Genomic DNA, 24,571 nt, shown 5'->3' with positions numbered 1-24,571 from the left:
GCAGCATGTCATGTTTTTCTTCCATTGTGGGGACATTTGGTTCCTGTGAAGACAGTCAAGTAGAGGATACACACATATGCACACAGAGAGTGCTATTGAGATATAGAAAATCTCCTAGAATTCACAGCGTCATACAAACTTACCACACACACACAAACTTTACCCTCAGTAATCAAATAGGCATCTTTATTTTCTGTCAGTGTTTAATAGGAGAACTTCTGTTTGTGTGAAAAAAAAACTTTGTGTCATGGCAACACACAAAATGTCCCTGCAAAATTTCATATTTTGCTGCAGTGACTCACTGATCTGATGATCTGATATACAGGATTGGTATTGGCACTGATATGGATGTTATCAAATGAATCGGCCGTTGGTCAGACATGACTAATCCACTCTCAGTTCTGTTTTTGAGTCACAGTCGTTATAAAATTGGTAGATAGACAATTATCCAATAATCTACTTGGTTATACGCTACTTTTCCTCTTCTGAGTCATTCCACAACGTCATAATGTATTACTCTTATCAAAATGCTATGACTTTCCATTACATCACATACAGTACTTTATTTCTATAGCTAGATAGGTTTGTGTTATGGCGTGGAAAAAAACCTCAAGGACAGATTAATTATATTTTCTTAAAATGATTGTTTTTATATTCAGTTAATATTGTTTGCATTAATATAGAAGCATATTGACCTCTGAGTATAGTTTAATGTTAATTTAACAGATTTAAAACTGAGGAAGAAAAAATATGGCTGGTATCAGATGAGTACTCAGTATCGGCTGAGTTTGGGTATCTGTATCAGGACAGAAAAGTAGGATCCCTACATTATGGGGACATTTTGTCCTCATAAAGACAATAAAACACCAAACAGCTTTTGTAATTGTCATCCAGTACTGTGAGAAAATGAATGATAAGAAGAGAAGAAAGTGATTGGACCCTTAAGGACTAGCTGGATCTTTTCAAGGACTGTTGTGTCTTCCTTCCTGCTCTTGCTTACTAAGCCTTTCTCCTTACGAAAAGTCAAATTTACTCAGTTTTTCACTTACACCAGATGTAGTCGATCAACCAAGACATGTTTGGTGTCCAAATTTTGCTTCTTTAGTTCTTTGGTGCCACCCTAACGAAGACCTGGAAGCAGTTTGAGGGGTTGAGAGAAGGTTTGGGGATGTATTTACTTGAAAGATTTGGGTGACTATTGATTTCTAGTGTTCGTCAGTGACATTACCCTCGTAGCTCCAGCACTAAACTAAAGAAGGCAGAATTTGTATGGAAATTTGTGGCCTGGAGTGGAAAATTGTGCAAATTAGATTTTTTTCCCAACCATTTCTAATCTCTTCTTCCTTTCCTGTCGTCACCATTATCTTTTCTCTTAAGCTTGATATCCCTGCTTATTCTGCACTGTGTTTTTAAGAAAGACCCTCCAAGGTCTTTGGTTTGCTGTCCTGTTTGAGCAAAGAGAAAACTTGTCCCCCACATAGCACTTCACCCATAGTTTGGATGTTTTGCCACCTCTTGGTGTCTGTGTCCGTGAGACAAAGCCAACAGCTGGGGGGAACGAGAGAGGAGAGGAGGAAGCAAAGATCTGAGCCAAATGGCTGTGATGCAGCTGGCTGCACTTTAGCCGAGTCAGCGAAGCGGGCGGGGGGGTTTGATGAATGAAAAGTAGCCGTCTATCTGATTGCCTGTCATATTTGTGTCTCTCTCGCAGTGCAGAAAGCGCACACCCCCGCCAGGACCATGAGCGATGAGCCGCCTCTGCTGACCAGCCTCACGGAGAACGCCACCGTGAGTACCCTTACATTCACACCGCTCGTGAGAAAAGATTCAAATAACAGAACCTCTGGAGATGTGGTTCTCAACCCTGGCCTTGGAGTATCCCCTCCAGTGTTTTTCCCGCTCCAGCACACATCTGGTTCCCTAAAGCGCATGGTTCTTTAAACATTTATAAAGGAGAACCTTTAAAGATTCTCCTCAATTTTAAAGATCCTCCACATAATGTAAAGGTTCTATACTAATTAAAGGTTTGTCCTAGAACCATACATCCAAGCCAAGAACCATTGAGGAATCTTTATTTTTTAAGCATACAATCATAATTAAGGTTTCATAAAGGGTTCTCTGGGGCTATGCCATAGAAGAATCACTTCTGGTTCTTCCAGTGGATGAGTCTTTAAAGAACCATTTATATAAACAAGATGTACGAGTGTGAAGAATCTTTTAAGTCATGAAAAAGTTCTGTACCAATCAAAAGTTTTCTCTAGAACCATACACTCATGCCAAATGTGTAACCTAATAACACATTAGATGGGGGAGGTATTCCAGGGTGGGGAACCACTGGCCTAGGGAGCTAGAACCCTGTAGAAACCCTTCTCCCGGACATTTGCCCTTATGCAGAGTTCACCTGAAAAATTCATTTGTAAGAACAGATATCTCCATTTTAATGAATTTTCATAAATCCTGTTTTTTGTGCATCCCAGGTAATATCAATCAAACTGCATTTGGGTTGTTTTGATTAAGTAGAAATAACTCAACAAAACACAGGTATCTTCCAAAATGAAACCTTGGAAAATGTTTTTAATTTAATTTTTGTTTTTTGGCAAAAGCAGCGCACTCCAATGGTCATTTCATGTTTCAGACTTAAGCAAAGCCATTTAATGGATACGTGTTATTTTAAGTGCAGTATTTAACATACTTTAACTTAAAAAAACAAGCAGGTAAAGTACTGAAAATTGCAATAAACACAGCCCGTTAATGGGTTATATTAAACATGTATAAGATCATATCTTGGAAAATCCTGAATCTCAAATGGCTCACTGCTTCCTGTATAGTGCACTATGTGTGTTATGAATTTTTGGCTTTAACACCCAAATATTGCACTTTATGTCCAGTATGGAGTTGTGCACACATGGCTGTTTAGATACAGTATGCATTATTTTAAGGATTTATCGGGTTCTGCTTGAGAACAGCGCTGGCGTTTGACTGTTTCTGGTGTAAAATGTGAACTTGTAATGCCTTGACAATGGACAACAACAGCTTTTGTGACAAAACACATTTATGGTTCAGAATGCTCTGTGTGTTAAGAATAACTCATGACCATCAGCTCATTTTTTAAAGGATGATGTTTATCGTTTTTTTTGTACTGAACTCTTCAATTGTTACCTGAACCTAACACACCTGTTTCTAATATTCAGTAGCTCCTCAAGACCTTCATTAGCTGGATTAGATATATTAGGTTGAGGCTAGAACCAAAACGCTGATAGATCTCTAGAAGCTGACCTTTCACTAGAAATTGTCCGTTTTTATAACTATGCTCACAATTTGATTTATTCAGACCTGTGTGAACACAAGAACTATTTTTTTTCTAATCAGCCACCTTCATATGTGCTCCTAGATCTAGGAGGCTATGCAACCAGAACAAGAATTCATCTTCAGCAGTCTCTTACCCCAAATTCCTTAGCAGCACTGGCTATGACCAATCAGAGTGGAAGGGCTGTTTACAGCTGCCTGAACAACAACAGTGACCAAAAAGAGAAGACTGACTCTGTCCTAAATCCAGGCTTTTGAACCCAGTGTCCTTGAGGCCCTTAGCCCCAAAGGTCTGCTTGCTGTTGACGTCACCAAAGTGCTGACTTGGAGAAGTACTGCAGGGCTTAGAGGGCCATTTGGGACCATCTGGGACAGACTTAACTTGAACTGCATTGCTACCGCAGTGATAAATTGTCTTGCATATATATATATATATATATATATATATATATATATATATATATATATATGTATACACGTCATTCCAGAACATTTTTGTTGTCTTGTTGTCGTTCATGACTCATGGGTCATGGATGTGATATTGTCCTTTCAGGGTAAATCCCTCCACAGGATTTTGTCCTTTGTTCACACAGTCCTGCTGCTGTAAAAGAATCCACATTTCTGAGAAGTCTCTACTAGATGTTAGAACATTGCTGTGAGGATTTGAGTGTATTCAGCCACAAGAGGTCAGGTACTGATGTTGGATGACTGGATCACTCCAGTGCCACTCCAACTTGTCCTAATAGTATTTGATGGTGCTCCATCTCTCCAGAGAACAGTCCCACTGCTCAACAGCCCAATGCTGGGGGCCGTATTCCCCTCTAGCTGACACCTTGCATTGGACAGGGTGTCATTGGAACTTAGGTCAACTGCTTATCTAACTATGTGTGCGCAATTGAACACCTGTGTCAGCAGTGGGTCCACCTTAAAGAATCTGGATTAATCACTATTTAGATGAGATACTTTTGGACATACAGTGTATATGTACCCCCGAATATCCAGCCTACTTTCGAAGTCTGTACTTGCTGTGCATACTGAACCTGCCTTACGTAAACAGGAGCAACAGCTATTGCAGCCTTAAAGGAAAGTCCATACTAAGCATTTTTGTCTTGAGAAAAGCCCCCTCCCCAACCCCTCTCTATTCTGCCCCATTCCCTGCTTTCAGAGTCTTTTGATGCTACACGGAGCCGCATCACTCCAAGGCAGCGCGGCTGAAAGCGCTAGAAAATGGCCTGGAAGAATTCCTTGCCCTCCATATGCCTCCATTTTCTTTGTTGTTCTTTCATTCCGCTCGCCCAAGGGCGCCTGTCGGTACCATTATCTACGTCAGTCACGAACGCTGCTGAATTCAAGGAGTGTTATCCTTCAGTTATGCATTCGCTGCAGCTGATAAGGGCTGGTAGATATGATGGTATCATTTTGGAGATATGAAATGTAGATTGCCTTGGATTTTGAATGTCATAGTATGGAGCATTGTGGTAGAGCTTAAATAATAGTAATTCTTGTCCTTGCATAACAATAGATTTGTCGTCTCAAATCCGTTACTGCAGATTATCACAATCCATTTCCGGAGGGCCAGTGCACATTTGTATTCTACTTCTGCTACAACCCACCCCCAGCAGGTCATCAGGAAGCTGTAGAGTGCTGCTAATACCTAGTATACCTGGTATATATGTACAATGCATATTGCCATTTTTGCATCATGACATGATACATTGTTGATACAGAGTCAGTCAAAAATGCTAACATTGAATGATTGATTGATTTTTTTTTTTTGATTGATTGATTGATTGATTGATTGAGTGATTGATTGATTTTGGTACATCCCAAAATGTTTTTTTCCCCCAAAAGAGATGTATTACATGCTGTACGTGTGTTTTTGGCAAACCCGTTATTATGGCCCATGATAATAAACGTGAACAAAAAAATTGTAAATTATAAAGCTATAAATTATAAATTATTATAAATCTCGTAATGAAAAGAAATGATCTTAAAAAGGTCATTTATAGTCAGAACTTGTGTTTCTATAAAAAGTGTGGCTCTTACCTTCTGGCTGAAATGAGTGTGAAAGGGAATTATCTAACCTGGCTTAATCACTCTTAGCAGAATCCAAGACTCCCTACAACCGAGTAGAGGTACAAATCAGAAGCCTTCAAATGAGTTATTTAACTCGTTTTGACAATGTTTTGTCCTCGCTCTGGTAACTGAGATATGAGCTAGCATATTTGAGTATTAACATGAGTAATTGATTTGCAGTGTCAGCACACAGTCCCTGTTTGATCTACCACTCTTTGCCTATCATTATTGGACTGGAAAACCATAGTGTTTCCAAACAGGAGGTGTATGAATGCAAAGATGGCTTTGCCTCTTCCAGCTCAAGCTTGATCTCTCCACTCACCATTTCAAAATCTTTGGTAATTAACCATCCAAGGTATACAAAGCTGATGTTTCTTATTCTCCAGCTTCTTATCTGAATTTTTTGGAGGCACCAGGGTGCAACTGCTGCACCACTTAAAGTGAAACGCAATACATATTCACAATACTTGTATCCCATTACATCCCAACCCTGCACACATTTGCCTCAAACAATGGAGTTGTTAAATAATCTCACATAGACTAAAGTAGGATTTTGTTTCTCAAATCTTACTTTAGTAGGAATTCAGGATTTTGTCCAATTTTATAAACAACAGTATGTCACACAGTGTAGAAACCACATAATCTATTTAAGATTAATGAACAACTTAACAAAGTTTGAGATAAATGTGATGATTTATGCTAGCATTTTGCACAATGCTAAATGGTGGGGTGCCAGGTTTCATTAATTGTTAGCTACCTTAACATTGTGGATCTCGGGCAAGTCCAAAAAAGCAAACCTCAGACAGCTTGACTACATTTAGGATAAGGGGAAATATGTTTTTTCTGCTGTTGCTTTAAGATCAGACATGGTAATTCGTATTATTATCAACAGTAGTTTAAAACACAGGCTGCGCTGTCACTGGAGCTTACAAGTGTACATGCGAAAAGGGCCATAAGCAGAAGGTCATAGGACCCACAGTAAAAGAGATGCTTCTTGATGTTTGTCAGTTTGAGATGTGTTTATGTGTTTACTGTGTGTTTATGTGCTGGGTGGTGGGTTTAGTTAGCCTAGTTAAGTGTTTACAGTAGAGTGGAATTTTATGGCTATAGGTGACCTTTTCTGCTATTTCGGGTTTTAGGCAAGTGGCTTTTCTGCCGTGTTCAAAATAAAAGAGCATGTTTTGAGCAGACATTCTGGCCTCTCTTGGCTCTTCTCATGCACACATTACAAAATATTTTTTTAGGAAGTATTACCCACCCCCATAGTTCAGTTTATAACAGGACTGATAGGATTGATCATGCTATTATTTGTGGTCGAGCTCAACTGACAGAGTCTTCCACAGCTATACTGAGCCAGGAAGAGATGGTGACCTATGTGTTTACATATTTATTGTAGCTTATTTCTGATTCTTTTTCAAATAAAGTGTATGATTATTCTTACTACTTCTTTATTATTATTATTGGAAATACAGTTGTATGGAAAGTTTGGATAGCTCTGGTCAAATTACATGTTTTGTTGATTTTCTAAGTCAAAATAAGTTAACATCCTCTACAGTGAACAAAAAACATTTTTCTGCAAATTTTATTCCACAAGTTCTATTTTTTGCTCATTTTTACATACTGGACAAACAAAACATGCAGCCCAAAATGTATATTTTCTAAATGAAAATATATAAAATGTCCAAAACTGCATTCTCTGTATGTGTTGACTTATTTTCATTTAGAAAATCAACAAAACGCGTCACCCAAACTTTTTCACACAGCCATACATCATTGCTGTCATAACAAAACCTTGTATCTCCAAAACATCTACTATACAGCAGAAGGAAATTGAATTTTAATGAATGTTAATGTTGTGACTTTTTATTTCAAGTAATTTTGGACAATTCCAATTGGTCCATTCATCCTGAAACATATATACAACATAAAGGCCAACTGGAGTTTTCAAATGGTGTTAAAAAAGTAATAAAACTAAAAAAAATGGACTTTTAATATGATATATTTGTAGGTTTGCACAGCTGTGGTTATCTATATTGCATGCTCTGTATAGACTGTGTGTGTTAGCTGGGCTGTACGCTGTTTGTGCACGTGCACAAAGGGCTAGGGGTCTCGAGGGAATGGCCGTTGCCTGGAGACTGTCCCATGTGTTTAAGACTGCAAGAGAGTGGAGTACTTTCACCTCAGATCAGGAATAAGTCTTTCTGCTGTAGATTAGTCCATTCACACTGCTTCACATTCTAATCATATCTTCTGTGGGTGGAGTAGAAGGTCCTTGACCTGCTTCTGTTGGATGGAAAGGAAATAATTGCTGTAATGTATGATGCATAGAACTAGCATAGTGTGTGACTGTCAGCAACTTCTCCATCTGCCTTTGAGTATCACATACACATTAGTTTGTAATAGTCAATAAAAACGTGAATAGATGGGTAGATTTATGTAAAATGTATGAATGCCACACGCAGAATAAAGGGGGGAGATTTTGCAACTGACCTTTAAAGCTGTCATTTTGTAGTTAGTGTCATGCCCATTTTAGGAACTCCAGGTGCAAGCAGTTTTTCTCTGCAGGAAAAAATTATGTTCTTAGAAGTGTTCTTCACTATCTGAAATAAACTAAAGTGTTGCAAACCTGTTTTGTCCTGTGTAGATTTTCCATTGAATGTCACTGGATCCTCTAAACTACAGGATCATAAATACTAATCCCTGCTCTCAGACCAAAACCTCTCCAAATCTCCAAATCTCCAAAATGGTAACTTTACAGGAGAAGGAAAAAACATACTTTACTTTTAATGTAAGTCAATGGAACCAGACTTTTTATTTTGGACCATTTCTTTTGGTCCATTCATCTTGAATTTACACACAATATAAAGGACAGCTGTTTTTGAATTATGTCAAAAACTGAAAAAGGACAAAAAAGGGAGATACAAGGTTTTGGTCCGACAGCAGCGTAATGCTGCTAGATGCAGACTAGGTTGGGTTTACATAGTGAAACTTTAATGCAACTTTAGTTGCTTGGAACCTACATGGAGCTGAATTGCATTTGGGTTGTAAAGCATCCTGCAACTCATTTGAAACTCGGCCGCAACAGTTGCAAGCGCCTCAACTTTGTAAAACAAGTTTTGCGAAACAGCCAGTCAAAACACCACTAATGCATGACATGATCACATTGAATGTCCTACTTTCAAACCACAGATTTCACCAGATTAGGGGACAAGAAAATTTAAAAAGATGGCTTTTTTGGGTGGTCAAAAATCAGACGCCCTTGACTGACTCAAGGTTGGCAGTTTTTCATTTTCTTCCTGAGCCACAAAAACAAACATGAATTTCTCAAAGCAAATGTTTTTGTAACCAGCTGCGTTAACTAGCCAGCTCATGCTAACAGCTGTTTGTGCCACCGTTTATGCTTCTTTAGCCTGCTGTTATCATGAATTACGTAGCTAGATTCATTTTCTGCTCTCTTGACACCCCCTAATTTTACACACAGCTTGGATTCATTTGGGATCCAAATGATGAAAATAATTACAGAAGTGGAGACGGAGATGTGCTTCTTGATGAACTTGTAGTGCTTCTAGGAATGGATGAGTGATGCATCAAGTAGGCTATAACTGCAACGGCTCCTTACACATTCATTTTCAAAGGTTTAACACACTCACAACAGATAAAACTCAAATATATAGCAAAGAACCCTATAAATAGATAAAAGATTGATAGATATGGGAAAAAGAATGACAGCTGAAAAAATATAAAAAATAATAAAAGTGCTGCAAATGTGTAAAATACACCTCAGGTGTGACTTCATAGCGAGATCAATATGGTGTATCAAAAAATACAAGCTGCTAATTTGGCTAACTAGTAAAGTAACTAAATGTGTTGCGTGCAACTTTTGTTTTTGAATTGGTTTGTGTAACTGTAAAGTTACACAGAAATTATGTTGCATGCAACTTACAACCTGCAATTAGTTACATGAAAGTTTCACCATGTAAAGCCAGCCTATCATTCCTACACATTGAACTAGCTTCATGGGACTAGCAAACCTCACCAAAACAAATGTGGTAGCTAAGCTGCTTTAGCAGCAGTAGGCTGCAGTTTGAGTAGCTGGTGTTGTAATATAACGGTGTTAAATTACAGTACTAGACTTACATTCCCAGTTAGCTTCTTGTAGCATGAATGTAGCAATATCCATATTTTGACAAAAGACCTCATAATTGAGAAGGTCCTGTGACTTTTGTGGGAAAAATGTACGTAGGACAAAATGTTTCCTGACATGGGCGTAGAGCTGACTACAAAATGACACTATAGGAACTCACTAGCCCTCAGCTTGAGGGTAGCCAGTTCGTTAGTTAAGTAAACTTTGCAATGCAATGCGTTTTTGTGAGAATTCGAAGTGTAATTTTGTCCTTTTTTGTCTGGCTTAGGTTTCTTGTTTAGTTACTGCTAACTGTGTAGCCTTTAGCTTACTAGTTAGCTAACAGAGAAAAGAGACACAATTACTTCAGCAATTAGGTGGTGTAGTTTGCTACATAAAGCTCAGTTTAACTTTATTTAATCAGTTGTTATAGTTTTGAAGCACTTTATTGCTCAGGTTACGCCTCTGAACAGCATTGTTAAAAGGAAATTGTGTCAAATTGCTATGATTTCTGGTCAAGCTTTGTTCCTGCAGTCTACGTTTATGTTTACTTGATCCTTTTGCCACGCTAAGGGTCATTTATCATACTTCACATGGAATGGCCTTTAAGATGGCGTCAGGGAGTACCCCAAGAGGGAATGGCAAGGGAAAGGTACAGTCTTATCACATTTAATTTGATTCAATAATAAAATAAATATTTTTATTTTAGTAGTTATTTCAATTTTACCTTACCTTTTGAAGACAAAATTGTATTTTGGGCAAGAACAAGCGCTTAATTTGTTGAATATTGTTACAATAGATAATAATCCTGAAATTCCAAAATTGCTGCAGGTCAATCGCTGCTGTCAGATCGATTCATCACTATACAGCGATGCATTTCTACCCCTCGACTATGGACAATATAACACCAAGCGTGTTGCTGTGAAAGTGACGGTAAATCGAGGCTATTCTCTCCACAAAAAGGCAGCAGAGCATGCACACACACACACACACACACACACTCACACAGACACATATATTTACACACACACCCTTGAGAAGATGAAAAGGAGCATTGAGTGCTGACGTTTCTGGCTTGGCTCCTTGGCACTGCTGGTGACAGCATCTTCCAAATGAAAGCCCCTTATTTCGCAGCTAATTTTAGTAGGCGCTGCCCTCGTTTTCCATTCAAATGAGCTCCGAAAATTGAATTAAGTATCTCATTGCCGTTTTGATTATGGACCAGAGGCTCAGACTTACCACCCAGAACTTATTAATCAATCGTCTCATGCAAACTTAATTGTACTTTTTAGTGCTGTCAGGATTTGTTGGACCTCAAACTCATTAATTGTGTGTTCATATAAGAGTTAAGAGTAAAGACGTTAGGGAATTAGGTCAGTAGTTGTTTTTTTTTCTCTGAGATTTTTCTCACAGTGGTAAAAAGTGCTGTTTTGGTTTTGTTTCTCATTCATCTGAACTTGGCACTCAGAAAACTGAAATATTATGGAGTTGACGGAATACTGGAATAGTGATCTTTGTCTGATATGCACTCTACTAAGTCAGTGCTTAGTAACACTCTTTTTGGTAGATATCACAGCTGGCAAATGCTAGGAGTCTTTGTATTCTTGTTTTAGGAGGTTTCACCCACTTTTCCTTGCAGAATGCTTCTAGTTTTGCAATTTTCTTGGGCTAATTTTCAGTGATATTCAGGTCAGTAGACTGTGTGGGCCATTCCAAAAGCTTCAGCTTTTAAAGTTCATTGTGGATTTTGAGGTACGCTTTGGATCACCATCCTGTTCTAGAAGCCAGCCTCTTTTCAGCTTTAGTGTTTTGACTGACAGCCTCAGATTTGCTTCCAGAATTTGCTGATATTCAGTAGAATCCATTCTTCCATCTACCTGTGCAGTATTTCCTGTGTCAATGGCTGCTACACAACCCCAAAGCATCAGATCTACTTCCATGCTTAACAGTCAGCATGGTGTTCTTTTCATCAAATGCTGCTCCTTTTTTTCTCCAAACACACCTTTGGTGGTATCTGTGGCTTATTTTAATGTAGTTTTGCATACTTCAGATGCTGATTTTTGTGATGAGGTCAAAGTGGAGGACAGTTACATTTTGGCTCTAAAATTATTTAGTCCCAAAATGAGCACTGTCATTTTGAGGTCAGTTGAATGAAAATAGAATTCAAAGTAACCATCCAAAATGGAAATCTATTTTATAATTGTGTTTAATAGACTGCTTAAGAGAGCACTCTGTACAGTGTTTAACAGTGATTTTAATAAGGAAATGATACTTGAAAATGTACTGTAGAACATTTCAGTTCTGCTTGTGAGAGTGATTTTCAGTCCTCAGTAACTCAGGAGTGGTTAGAAGTGGACGTTTAACAGTGACCAGTAGGTACAGCGCTGTTCAATGCAGTTGGGTGACTTTGCTGTGTTTTCTTGTGTCTCTTAGGTTTGATAGGTTGTTATTTTATTAGAATTAAGTGAATGTATTATTGTTATAATAAAGATCACATATTTATAAAGTTCACAATGAGTTGAATATCTAGCACATTATAAATTGTGCAATGTTTTCTTTGAGGTGCCTATAAAAATATCACCATAATCTAAAATAGGTGAAAGGGTTGCTTTACTCAACAGGCACAAAAAATAGTTGAAGTTACCTTTTTCAACATGCATTTTTAATTTAATTAGGTCATTATCTAACATAAAATCAAAATATTTATAGGATGAAACTAATTCTATTGATATGCCCAGCAGTGTGTGAATTTGTGGCAAAGATGATCTCTGTATCAAGTTTTTAGAGAATAATATATTTTGTGTTTTGATCATCAAAGATTGTGCTGAACAGTCACAAATACTTCCTGTAAATTTGAGAGAGCCTGTGCTGGTGATGGAGTGGAACAATAGATAATGGTATCATCTGCATAAAAGTGCATATGAGCATTTAAAATTATTGCCGAGGTCATTCATGTATATTGTAAACAACAGGGGCCCCAAAATTGAATCCAGGGGCACGCCAAGTTTTTTATAGATCTATGAATAATGCAGTGCATGATTTTCTACTATCAAGAGTATATACATTTTTTTTTCAAAAACCAGACTGAAAAAATATTATTACTTTTAAAAACTGCTTTAACTGATCACTAATCAGAGATTCCAGAATTTTAGCCGGTTCTGACTGCTTAGAAATTGGCCGATAATTGTCCAAATCACACAGAGAACGAGAGCAGATTTCTAGACCTCATGTACAATATTCTCCTCCAGTGACAAATTTAAAATATAAGTAAGTGGGTCAACAATAACTGCAGCAAGTTTCAAAAATATGGGTTCAAGCTCATCAGGCCCTGCAGACTTCCTCATATTTTGTAAGTTTTTCAAAAATATAGTTTGAAAATAGGAATTTCATGTAGTTTTTTTTCAGACCATGCAAAAACCCCTGGGTATCAAATTTTGGAAAACTTCTCTTTCTAATAATCCAAGGTTTTGATTTTGTTACTTTACAATTCCTGACAGCTGTTACCGCACAATGGTCGCTGACGCCATCTGGAAAAATTCCTACGTTTGTAAATGCATGAGGCTCATTTGTTAAAATAAGATCAAAGTAGATTTACTTCGTTTTTTAAAATTTGGCCATGTAGGAGCATTGACAATTTCACCAAATCACAGAATGTTTTGAATTTACTTGAAACTGGAGTCATCCAGTCCCAATTAAGGTCATGCATCAAAATGAGCTCTTTAGGAGGCAACAGAGCCTCTTTACCAGCTGTGGGTGGTGTGCAGCAACCAACAAGATTAAAAGGGCAATCCATATTCTAAGTTAATAGCTAAAAACTCAAATTGTTTGGAAATAGACAATGATTTTATAACAGCCGTGTGAAATTTTGACTTATGTAAATTGCTATGCCACCTTTTTTTTCAATCTGTATGACATACATTATATCCATAGATTGAAATATCATATCTGAAATTGATGTTTTAAGCCAGGTCTCAGAAAAAACCAAGATGGCTGCCTTGGTTGTCTTTGCCCAGATTTACTAAGTTTGGCACTAAACTAAAGACATTCAAATGTACAAAACCATGACCTATCTTAGTACAAAATTCCAGAGGGGTCAGCAGGCAATTCAGGTCCGGGTCAGAGTTTGGATTGACATTATCAGTCATCAAAAGCAACTACATTATTAAACATCACTGCTTAAAATTTTTCAATGAAAATTTCTTTTTTTCAAGTAATTATAATAGTTCTAGGTAGTAAACGTTCTTGAAGCAATTGCTGTTTAGTGTATCTAATTGAATCATTTTTAATTTTTGAATTGAATTGATAACTAATGAATTGTGAATCTGATGCTCTGTCAGCCAAAAGATTCACACCACTAGTTTCTTACAGTGACTGACTGTAAGCAGCAGGTCTGACTGTAGTGTGTGCAGGCTGCAGCTTTGTGGTCTTGGGCTCATGCCTGCTTCCCCCTCCAGCCTCAATCTGCGCTGATGCTGCCGCTAACACTGCTGCTGCTGCCAGGTCCACATGTGGGCTGCCACCTTTACACCACACAGATGCATGTGTTTCCCCCCCCAGCTTCTCTCATCCTCTTAACACCCCACCGCCCCCCCAACTCACACACACACACACACATACACAGTCTGAACCTGGAATGTGTTTCCACACACAGCCTGGTATGTGCAGTCACAGGATAAGAGTTGGGTAAACATACTGATAGACTGGCACTGCATGATCTTCTGTTCTTCCAGATCGAGGACAACAGAGGAAACTGTGTGAACATTTAATCCTCAGTGTGTTTGTATCATCTTTATCCTGTGATTTCAACTTAATGCTGCATTACATATACATTATACATTTTAAAACTCATAAAACTCATCATATTAATTAAATCAAATCCAAAATGATGCACCATGTCAAAAAAAGAAATATATATATCTATATATTTCTTACATAGTTTGAACATATTGGATATATGAATTTTTTTGGGTTACAATAGAAAGAAGTTGAAAGAACAACCCACTAAAATATGGTGTCCGTGCTCAGCTGTGATTCCCCCTGTAAAGCCTGAAATAATCTTTTAATAGTCAGAGGTGTTGTGTCAGATTTCGTGGGAGTTTTTCAGACCATATCATACGTCTTTATGTATTACATCACACACACGGGTTCAAAAAGAAGGTCCAGCTCGATGTTTAATACTCTATTTCAAATTCAACATTATACTGAAGATATAACAACAATAGTGGATTATTCACTTACATCCTCAGATGACATATCCTTCTTTTTGACTAAATTCTCTTTGAGTTCTCTTTCAATGTGCTGGCAATCATCAGATTCATCCACTTGGGAAAGGGGCCTGAAGCACAGCTGAAGTTACAAAATGTTCTTCTGCACATTGTGTGCAGTTCCACATTTCCACCAGAGAGGTCTCCAAATCCCCAAAACATACATAGTGTAGCTTTTTTATTTTAAAATGAATAGAAATTGTGCACCAAAAAGTGCACAAAAAACCTATTTTCACTTATAAAACCAACAACACATGTCATTAGACCAGGGTGTTCCTACTTTCCATTTATATTAATTTCAATCAAAATAGCCATTATATACAGGTTATTCATTTTTTAGGATATTTCTGAAGGGATTAGATAAGATAATCCACTTGCATGAGGAAAGAGAAAACACAGGAAAAGTTGGGAAAAAAGCAGTTTCCAAAACTGGAGAAAGTGGGACTCCTAACAACCATGCAAGACCTGGTAGACCATCAAAACTGTCCCCATCATCTTTGAGAGAGAAGAGAAAATCAAGCTCCATTCTTGCTTCAGATGAAAATTGCTGGGAATCAAATCTTGTTACATAAGTTCTCAGTTTTATTATGTCAGCATCAGCAACAATATATGGAGAGCATATATTGTCATTTGTTTCCTATAGGACTGTTTTGAACTTAAAATAATAAGTTAACAGAATGTAAAACCCAGATTATTGTTCTGTTAACTTATTATTAGAAGATCAGTGAACTCACATTCACTAAGAAGTCAATGAATTTTTTAAGTAAAAATATTATTTTTACAGTGCAGATTGTGTTTTCCTGTGTGTGTGTGCAGGATGTGCCGGTGGCGTCGGGAAGGCAGGAGAACTATGTGCTGCTGCTGGTGATGCTGTGTGTGTTTGCTGGAGGAACGCTGGTCCTGCTCTCCGTTCTGCTCATCTTTTGCCATCGCTGCTGTCAGAGTGGACGCCGCTATTCCAGGTGACCTCACGTGCCCTGCTCTCGATATTTACTGTAACAAGTCTAGACCTTTTTATTGCTATACGTTCCATTAACATTCCATAATTTTTAACGTTAGGCGATATTTGATTCCTATTCTGTACTAAAAGGTTCAAATCTGAACCTCCAACTGCTGCAGTTTCAAACAATGAAAAGAACACAACAGAACCTTTACATGAAATTCAAATCAAGTTGAATGGGAAAGTTCATGAACTAGCTTTAATTTTTCTTGACAGGGCCGTTGCTATGAAATCCCAGGTGGTTGCTAAGATGTTGCTGGGCCACTGCTATATAATCGGTTATTAAGTTGTTGCTAGGTTTGTTGCTATGATATCCCAGGTGGTTGCTAAGGTGTTACTAAGCTGTTTCTGTGGTATCCCAGGTGATTGCTAAGGTGTCGCATTTTCATGCCAACCACTTCAGGAGGTGGTCTGAGCCAAGTTTGAAACACATTTTATAGAATGTAAACAAACCATCTCTCAAAAACACATTTGTCAACCAAAACCCCTCCCAGTACAACTGAGACTCCTCCCCATGCAGTACGTCACTGGGGACATGATCCGTGTCTAAAAGAAAGATAATCATGGAGGACGCACATGGTTGGGGACCAGATGAAACAAAATGCTTAATAGCAATATGGACAGACACTACAGTGCAAAACAAACTGCAGACGAAGAGGCTGTAAATGCATGTGGCTAAAATCTTATCAGGATACAGTTCAGATACTTGTCACATGAAGTGACTGGGTGTAAACGGGGTCTATGAGGGGCAGTGTGAGAGACATCCTTTGTGACTTCATTTCAGGCAGTTAACTGGAATTTTCTCAACATTCCACCATTCATTTCCTATGGGGAAAAAATCATATTTGAGCAAATGCTGTAAGAAAACTGTACATGCAATCAGTCCCAAAAGCACAAGCGCATTTTTTTCTGTATAGGTTCTACAATCCTGCAAAGATTCGTGGTTTAGCTTCAAAAACCTCAACTTTTGAAAACGCTACAAAAAAATGTAGAATAATAAAACAAAGAACAGTAAGCAACTTAATAAACTATCTCCTCCTCTAACTCTAAATAAAAATGTAGTATTGACTTTAGAATCTGCACATTTAACAGTTTTTCTCCTCTTGTTTTAATGAGTTACGAGTGAGATATAATTAAACAGAATGTAAGAAGAAGCGTATATAGGCGTGTAATTTATGAGGGTCCTACAAAAGTTAAACGGCCACTGTCCTCAAAAATAAGTTGTTCTTCAGAGCAATGCCATTCATTGCATTGTTCTTTACAGAACACTTTTTGAAATTTAAAGAACTTCCAATAATGTTAAGGTTCTATATCAAAACCTTTTTGTTAGAACTGTATGTCCAAGAGCCATTTTGGAAACCTTTTTATGCATTTCAGCCAAAAATTCTCAGAAAACATGTTTTATGGTCTTAAACTCTAAGCAGAGAAATTTGTCAGTTAATTTCGTAACAAAGTGAGCTTTTTTTCCATCTCGCAGAACACGGAAACTGATTATGCGAGATCTGCAAATAGCCTCCGTAACTTCCCATGCAGCAGAACCTACGCATGTAGGTGTCCCCAAGTAGGCGTGTTAATATGCTAACCTTGTAAAGCTCTTTTGATGTTCAGAAAAGACCCGTCCAGCCCACATGGTGAAAATAAAGCTAACTTGCATACCAAGGGAAAAAATCAAAGCCTAGCTAAAAGAAGTCATTAGCTCAATTGAGTCACAGGTTAGTGGCCCTGTGTGCCTTCATTGTTCTACATGCATTGGAAAATCAGTCTGATTTTTGGCTCTTATACGGGTGAACCCAACGTGACACGGTTTTTCTGAGCCAAGGACAGCCTCCCTGACCCAGAGAGCAGAAATGGCAGATATTTTAAGCTGAAGGATTATCACACTCATGTCAAAGTCATTATGATCATGTGGATTGTTCTCTATGAAATAATAAAAAAGAGATTTAGAATATGTGTGCAGGCTGCATCCTCCATTGCAGTTCATTTACATCTACAGAAATACTATGAAATATGAACACTAAGGCTACGTTTACACAGCAGGTAAAAGTGGCCCCAATCTGATTTTCTCACTAAATCCGATTTTTTTATTTGGCTGTTCACATTATCTTTTAAATGTGATCTGTATGCGACATCAGTCTGAACAGATGAGCTCCTAAACCGACCCGCATGCGCAAAAGAACAATGCTTCACGTGGCGGCTCGTCCAAGGGTAAACAGTCATGACGGCCAGCCAACGCCAGTCGCTACCGGAGCTTCAGGTTCGCCTTCGCCAGCATCACAGGAGCGATTATGAAGGTCCAGTGCTTGACAGCTGGACTCATCACCCACAGTGTGTTTAAGTTCGCCGTAAAAGGGCTCGTTATTCGGCCACTTCTTTGGTTCGAGTCCTCGGATTCTTTAAACTGTTCTCTGACGCTGCAGCTTCGGGCCGTTTGATGACGGAGCGGTTTGATGAGTCTCTTCTAATGTTTTTGTACAGAAACATCAGACTAAATGTTTATGAGTCTCAGCAGCGCAAATTATGACGAATGTCGAGTCGGATTGACGTAAAAGTCGCATGAATTCCGATCTGGCTGTTCAGACAGAGTCGCTTTGCCGCAATCGGAATTGAAAATGTCAGATTCAGTGCGTTTTTTGCTGTTCACACTGCCACACAGATGACACGCCTGTGTCACATACGGAGAAAAAGATAGCATTTGGGCCACTTTTACCTGCTGTGTAAACGTAGCCTGAGTACCTGTTTTGTGGTGGTGCCTCACTTTTTGCACTATTCCATCTTCAGTAATGTTGCTGGAATGTTTTTGATGGAAATGCAGATGACTTACAAAACTGAAATCTTGGTTTTTGTCTTTGTAGAAGAGCAAGCAAGTCTAGAATTTACAAAAACCTATTTTTATCATGTTTAACCCTGTAAGGTCCCAGACTGTTTACATACTAAGGCTTATTATTCAGTAGCTACAGGGACTTCAATGCACTTCAGGGGACTTCAAGGTTATAGAAGTGTGTTATAAAACTTTTGGGCCTTTTAAAAGGTTAATTTTTTTAGTGGTGATTGTACAGAATGTTTTATTATAAAGAACGCTACAGTTGTGCTGTCCGTTTTGTCTCGGCACAGCCGTCTTTGTGGAGAGGTGTGAATTGTTTTCACCGCTCATTGCTCGCTAGCAGCTCAACACACAACACTTCACACACAAAGAGTTAACAGTGTCCTCGTTAAGCTCATAACAGAGTTATGGGGAATTTTTAGCTTGTATAATTAAAAAAATATCTGAGTCTTCCATTTCACCAGCAAACAGCCACAAGGGGACTTGCAGAAAGAGGCTACAGACCCAAATAGGAATGAATGTAACTAAAAGGCTATTTTTTTGGTTGTGAAAGAAGATGTGCCAAAAATCAGCTACAAGTATACCACTAATTTAAACTAAAAAATTAAAACTAAAAACACTAATGCAATATAGAGGCATGAATCTGATCATTGGAATCAGTATGGGGCTGATATGAGCAGAAAATCCTGGATTGGATATTGAAGGGAAAAATAGTACACACTCACAGTCGCCCGATTCATCAAAGTCTTGTCAGATCTGTTTGGAAAATAAGCGCATGCAAATTTCACCAATAGTTTTGTTATTCACCCTATTCATCTTTGGTGTATCAGCATGATTAAACTCATGTCTGGAGTGTGTGTGAATTAGCAACCTGACAAAAATACTTAAACTATCCAAAACAATGATCAATATCATCTATAATAACAACAATAATAATAATAATAATAATAATAATTGAAAATAACAATCATACTAATAATTTGTGCACATGGCAATCCAGTACAAAAGTGGATGCACTTATTTTACATGCACATTGACATAAACAAATGCTGCAACTATTCCATCTTCCATTTAAAGACATATTACACTGTGCTTTTGTTTTGTACTACTGACACCACCCAAAAAATAAACAATATAAAACACAGCTATTGCAGAATCATCTCATACACTGCAATAATACAGTGTTTAAATATGTTATTACAGGAAAATAATCACGCCACACAATCACATTATTCTAGCATCTTAAAAAAACCAAGACGTTTTATTTATTTCACGTTTTATTCGGCATTTTAACTCTATACCATTTGGTCAGTGGGGGAGCAGTGCATTCATAAATTAGAAGCAGAGTAGTTTGTACGTCATTAAAGGCAGTCTTCTGTTATGTAACTTGATTAAGGGCCACTGCATGATGTGATGTGTATTTCCTCCTGTGGGGTAGTAGAGTGTTTGAGTAGTTTGAGCCTGATCATCTAAAGTCAAGTGCTTCAGTTAAAAATGGCTCATTTTAAAGCTTAGTAGTTTTTAAAGGAAAAAAATCGTGGAAAATCGGTATGAGCCAATTCTCAAGGTTTCGCTATCAGTATTGGAAAGTGGTATCATGCTGGCTCTACTTCAGCAGCACGTTTAGCATTCTGTTATTAAACCAGTCTTCTTGTGGCTGTAGAGCATGTTTCTCCACTTCTTTTGAGTCTTTGACTTGCAAATGGATTCCAATTCCCAGAGGTTCATTTTAACTGTTGGGTGTAATTACTTAGGGCCAGCGATGACCTGGAGAAAACCAACACCACATATGTGGAAGAGAGCCAACCTACACAAGGTAACATCTAGACTTAAAAGCTTTAGTAATAGTGATCTCTTACCCCAAATGTACTCAGTCAGCCCAGACACATTGGTGTCTGAAGTTTGCTCCTTTACTTTTGCACTAGAGCTATGAAGCTAATGTAGCTAACAAGTAATGGAAGGTCATACCTCACCAATTAGCATAATGCCAGCTGCATGCCTAAATCATCACACACTTGCCGCAAACCATGTTGAAGTGTGAAGTAATCTTAAACAGACTTGCTTATGTGGTTTCTGACACTGCATGACAAACTGTAATCTGTACAAATGGACAGAAATATGTTGCAGAGCAGCTGTAGGAGCTGCTTAGAAGGCCAAAATCCATATTTTTGTCTATTTTTATAAACAACATAAAAAGTGTTAGAAACCACATAAGAAAGTCCATTTGAGATTACTTAGCCTCACAGCTGCAGTGCAAAACTAGAGAAGCTAATTTTAAACACCAAACATGTCTTGGCTGATCAACTACATTTGGGTTAAGAGGAATATTGAGTAAATTTGATCACTTTAAGCTGGCTCTTGAGTCCATCAGCCTCAGTGCTAGTCCAGAACCTTTAAGCTTTTCACATACTCCTGAGTATGATTATTATAGCTATATGATAACTGTTATATATCACAGCTAAAGAACTGTTTCTAGAGCACTGTTCTTATTACTTCATACATACAGCACAGGAAGGTGTGTAGCCCACAAAAGCCTTGTGTCCACTGCTGAAAGGTGCTTTGATCCACTTTCCTGAAGGCTCATTCCTGTTGCTCTGACAGATATCACCATCAGGCTGGAGAGCACAGACACACTGTCCACCTCCAGCTGCCACGGCGACGTGGACACGGAACGCTTCCAGTCCTCTGCGTACACAGGCCGGCGCGTCTCCTTCAATGAGACAGCCATCTACGAGCAGAGCAAGAAGAGCCAGGAGAAAGGACGAAGGTGAGAGAATGTGATGAACGGGGTTGACTGGTTGTGGCTGCCTGAGCTCTGTTAAAGCCATGGTTTGGCCAAAAATGTGATTTATGCTATTTTTCTCTTACTCCAAAGGAGGGAAGAAGGGAAATTTGGTTTTTCATTTAAAGACCTTAAAGCCTGTTTTTTTTGGGTTTCGGTCTTGACATTATCTTGCTTTCATAAGTCTTAAGTCAGTCTCAACTAGTCATAGTATTGTGCTACCCTTCGCCTGTATGGACTCACTGGCCCTGTTAGTGTCTGAAGTTCTTTAGTTTTGCACTGGCGCCTTTGCACATGGCCAGTGTAGCTAGTAACGGATGCTTATACCCCATCAATTAGCACTGTGCAAACTGAATACCTGAATCATCACGTGCTTGCCTCAAACTGTGTTGAGTTGTTAAGTAATCTCAAATAGGCTGGCTTATGTGGTTTCTGACACTGTATGACAGGGGTGTCAAAGTAAACTATTAAAAGGCAATATTAATAAATCTCGATAAATATGCGGGTCCGAGAACACATATGTTTTTATTTCATTTTTAATTAACATTTTGCTATGACCTGAACTGGCCACTCTTTATTCAAAATATGGCAGAATGTCTACAGCAAAATATAAGCACTTGTAGTACACGTGCAAATATTACATGAATACTTGAAATATTTAATAAAAAAAAACCTCAAACTACTCACCTTACATCTTTTCTTTGCTGCAAGTTCATTAATATAAAGTTGGTTGACCTACAGATGAAACTTTGACGGGTGTGCTAGGATTGTGGTGTAATCAAAGTCCATATATCATTTATAACATCTCTGCTGTAATCACTGTCCCATTGATTATAACGGGGTTAGGAGGGTAGGAGTGCACATTACGCTGCAGTGCATCCTGGGGATTGTAGTGCAGCCCATTGTGAAATGGGCTAATAATAAAATTGAAATCATTCCATGGGGTGGAGAGGATTACGCTGTGATCCTGATCTGACCTGCAGGCCTTGTGTTTAACATATGTTCTGTATGACATACTGTTATCTATAAAATTGGACAAATACTTTGCAGAACTAAAAACGACAGAAGCAGTAGTCATCACGAAACCTGAATTTTGGCTGTACTTTTGTCCGTTTTTGGTCATACAGTGTCAGAAACCACATAAGCAAGTCAAATTAAGATTGCTTACCATGTTAATACAGTTTAATGATTTAAGCCTGCAGTTTGCACAGTACTAATCAGTGGCCATAATTGTATAAATTAGATTTTTGGCCTTTTTTTGAAAGCTGAGCAAAAGTCAAAGACCCAGAAAGTGTCCCAAAGGCAGTGTACTGTAATCACTCTAAAAATAGGATTTATTGTCAGAAACCTCATGGCTGACCTGTGCCATTTCCACAAATCTAGTCTAGCAAAGCTTTTCTTCCTATTTGGAAATTCCAGTGAAAAACGCTTGTTGGAAAGGTCATGATGGAGGAGTCCAGTGATTTTAAGGGCTTTGATTTGGTTTGAAAAGAAAAAGAGACAGTAACAACACAGGGCCACTAGCTTACTGCTACTCCAAGAACTAGACTGTTGTCAGTATTTGCCAGTATTGCAGGTCACATAAATATTGTGGATTACAGTCTGTGTTAAATATATGTGTTAAATCTTGGCTGATCGTTTTCCAATACACTAAAATGGAGATGGGCCATGGTGTGAATAAGAAACTGTCAAGGATTCTCCACACCAAAGACATCATCGCCATGTGTGAATAAGCCATGACTCATTACTCGTCATGTTTACCTCTTTTAAAGGGTTGCTTCTGGTTATCTGTTACTGTTTATAGGGTAATTATGCTAACTTGCCCAGCTTTCTCCAATTATATCAAAAGAGACTAATATCTAATATCTGCTGCATGTACAGTTGATTCCCTGTACTTAGTAAAAGAACATAATACATAGTGAGTGCGTTTACATGCACTCACATCCAATAGTACAGGGATCAGATTTTGTCAGTAATCCGATCAACACGTTTATATGCACTTGAGTAATCAGATAATGGGAAAACTCTGGGTCTAAATGATTCAGGCAGTAATCACATTTCTGCTTTGCAACCAGCCAATAAACTCACAGAAGGTGACGTTACGTAAAGGTTATGTAAAACTCAAACTTCATACTTAAGCTTTTTTGAAAAACATTGCCACTTTACCTAAAAAATCTAAACATAATGAAGAATATTTAAATCCTTTATTTTATTGAAAATGTAGTTGGTTTCAGCATCGCTCCAAAAGTGTTTTGCTGCCATTTCGCAGCAACGCTGCTTGCTTATTTCCGGTAGTCTGTTCCGCACATGCGCAGACTGAGAAATCCGAAAGAAATCCGAGTAAGAGTTTACATGCACAGAGAAATCTGATTACTGAGCTAAAATCCAGCTCTCTTTATTGGATTTCTTAATCGGATTTCTAGATCAGAGAATGGTGTTCACATGACCATTTGAATAATCGAGTAACTGCAAAAATCTGATTATGATCGGATTATTAAGTGCTGACACTCATAATTTAATCAAATGGGCAGATGCTGAAGCATATTAGTTTCATGGTACTTACTGCATAATTCATAGTTATTGGATAATAAGCCTTAACCTTAGTAACTGAATAATAAACCTAGGAGTTGTTCGTTATTGAGCAAGCAAGCCAACTTTTACAAAAGTGATTTATTGTGTTTAAATGCTTGTTATTATATTAGCAGTATTACACAACTGTTTGTTGTCTAGAAACTGCAGTTGTGCTGTCTGTTTTATCTCAGCATGACCGTCTTTGTGGAGAGGTGTGAGTTGTTTTCACATCAAGGGGTTCTCACCTCTCCCCTTTATCCCTTATTGCTCAATCGCAGCTCAACACAGTCACAACGTGTCACACAAAAAGAGCCAACAGTGTCCAGTTTATCTGACTTACTCTGAGAAAGATTTTATTTGATTATATTAATATATCCCACGGGTAGAATGGCAAATAAGGGACTGCAGAACGGAAAGATTAAATAGTTTTTGATGATTTTTTAATTGGCATCTTACGCTAAAACCCAAGTTTAGAACAAGAGCTGAGCTGAGTTCACGTAAAGTTCAGATGGCCTCTGCTTAAATTAACAAAACTAGACAAGAATGAATAGTGGAACTATGATTCAAGTAGACAGTCGTCTCTCACTGTCAAATCAGATGTCATCCACTGGATCAGTCATTCTCTCTC

At 38.1% G+C, this 24,571-nt stretch overlaps 1 protein-coding gene across 1 annotated transcript in view; it reads left to right on the top strand.

The window, feature by feature from the left end:
- Nucleotides 1–24,571, top strand: part of LOC118797310 (voltage-dependent calcium channel beta subunit-associated regulatory protein) — a 46,796-nt gene that overhangs the window by 11,503 nt on the left and 10,722 nt on the right. The window contains exons 2-5 of the mRNA XM_036556633.1: nucleotides 1,717–1,788; nucleotides 15,586–15,731; nucleotides 20,345–20,406; nucleotides 21,192–21,357. Of these exons, the coding sequence (XP_036412526.1) occupies nucleotides 1,741–1,788; nucleotides 15,586–15,731; nucleotides 20,345–20,406; nucleotides 21,192–21,357 (422 nt within the window). The 5' untranslated portion in view covers nucleotides 1,717–1,740. The remainder of the gene's footprint in view (nucleotides 1–1,716; nucleotides 1,789–15,585; nucleotides 15,732–20,344; nucleotides 20,407–21,191; nucleotides 21,358–24,571) is intronic.

The sequence above is a fragment of the Colossoma macropomum genome, unplaced genomic scaffold, assembly GCF_904425465.1.
Source record: "Colossoma macropomum unplaced genomic scaffold, Colossoma_macropomum, whole genome shotgun sequence".
Taxonomy (NCBI): Eukaryota; Metazoa; Chordata; class Actinopteri; order Characiformes; family Serrasalmidae; genus Colossoma; species Colossoma macropomum.
Note: the sequence above shows the minus strand (reverse complement) of the source record. Positions and strands in the feature narration are given on the sequence as shown.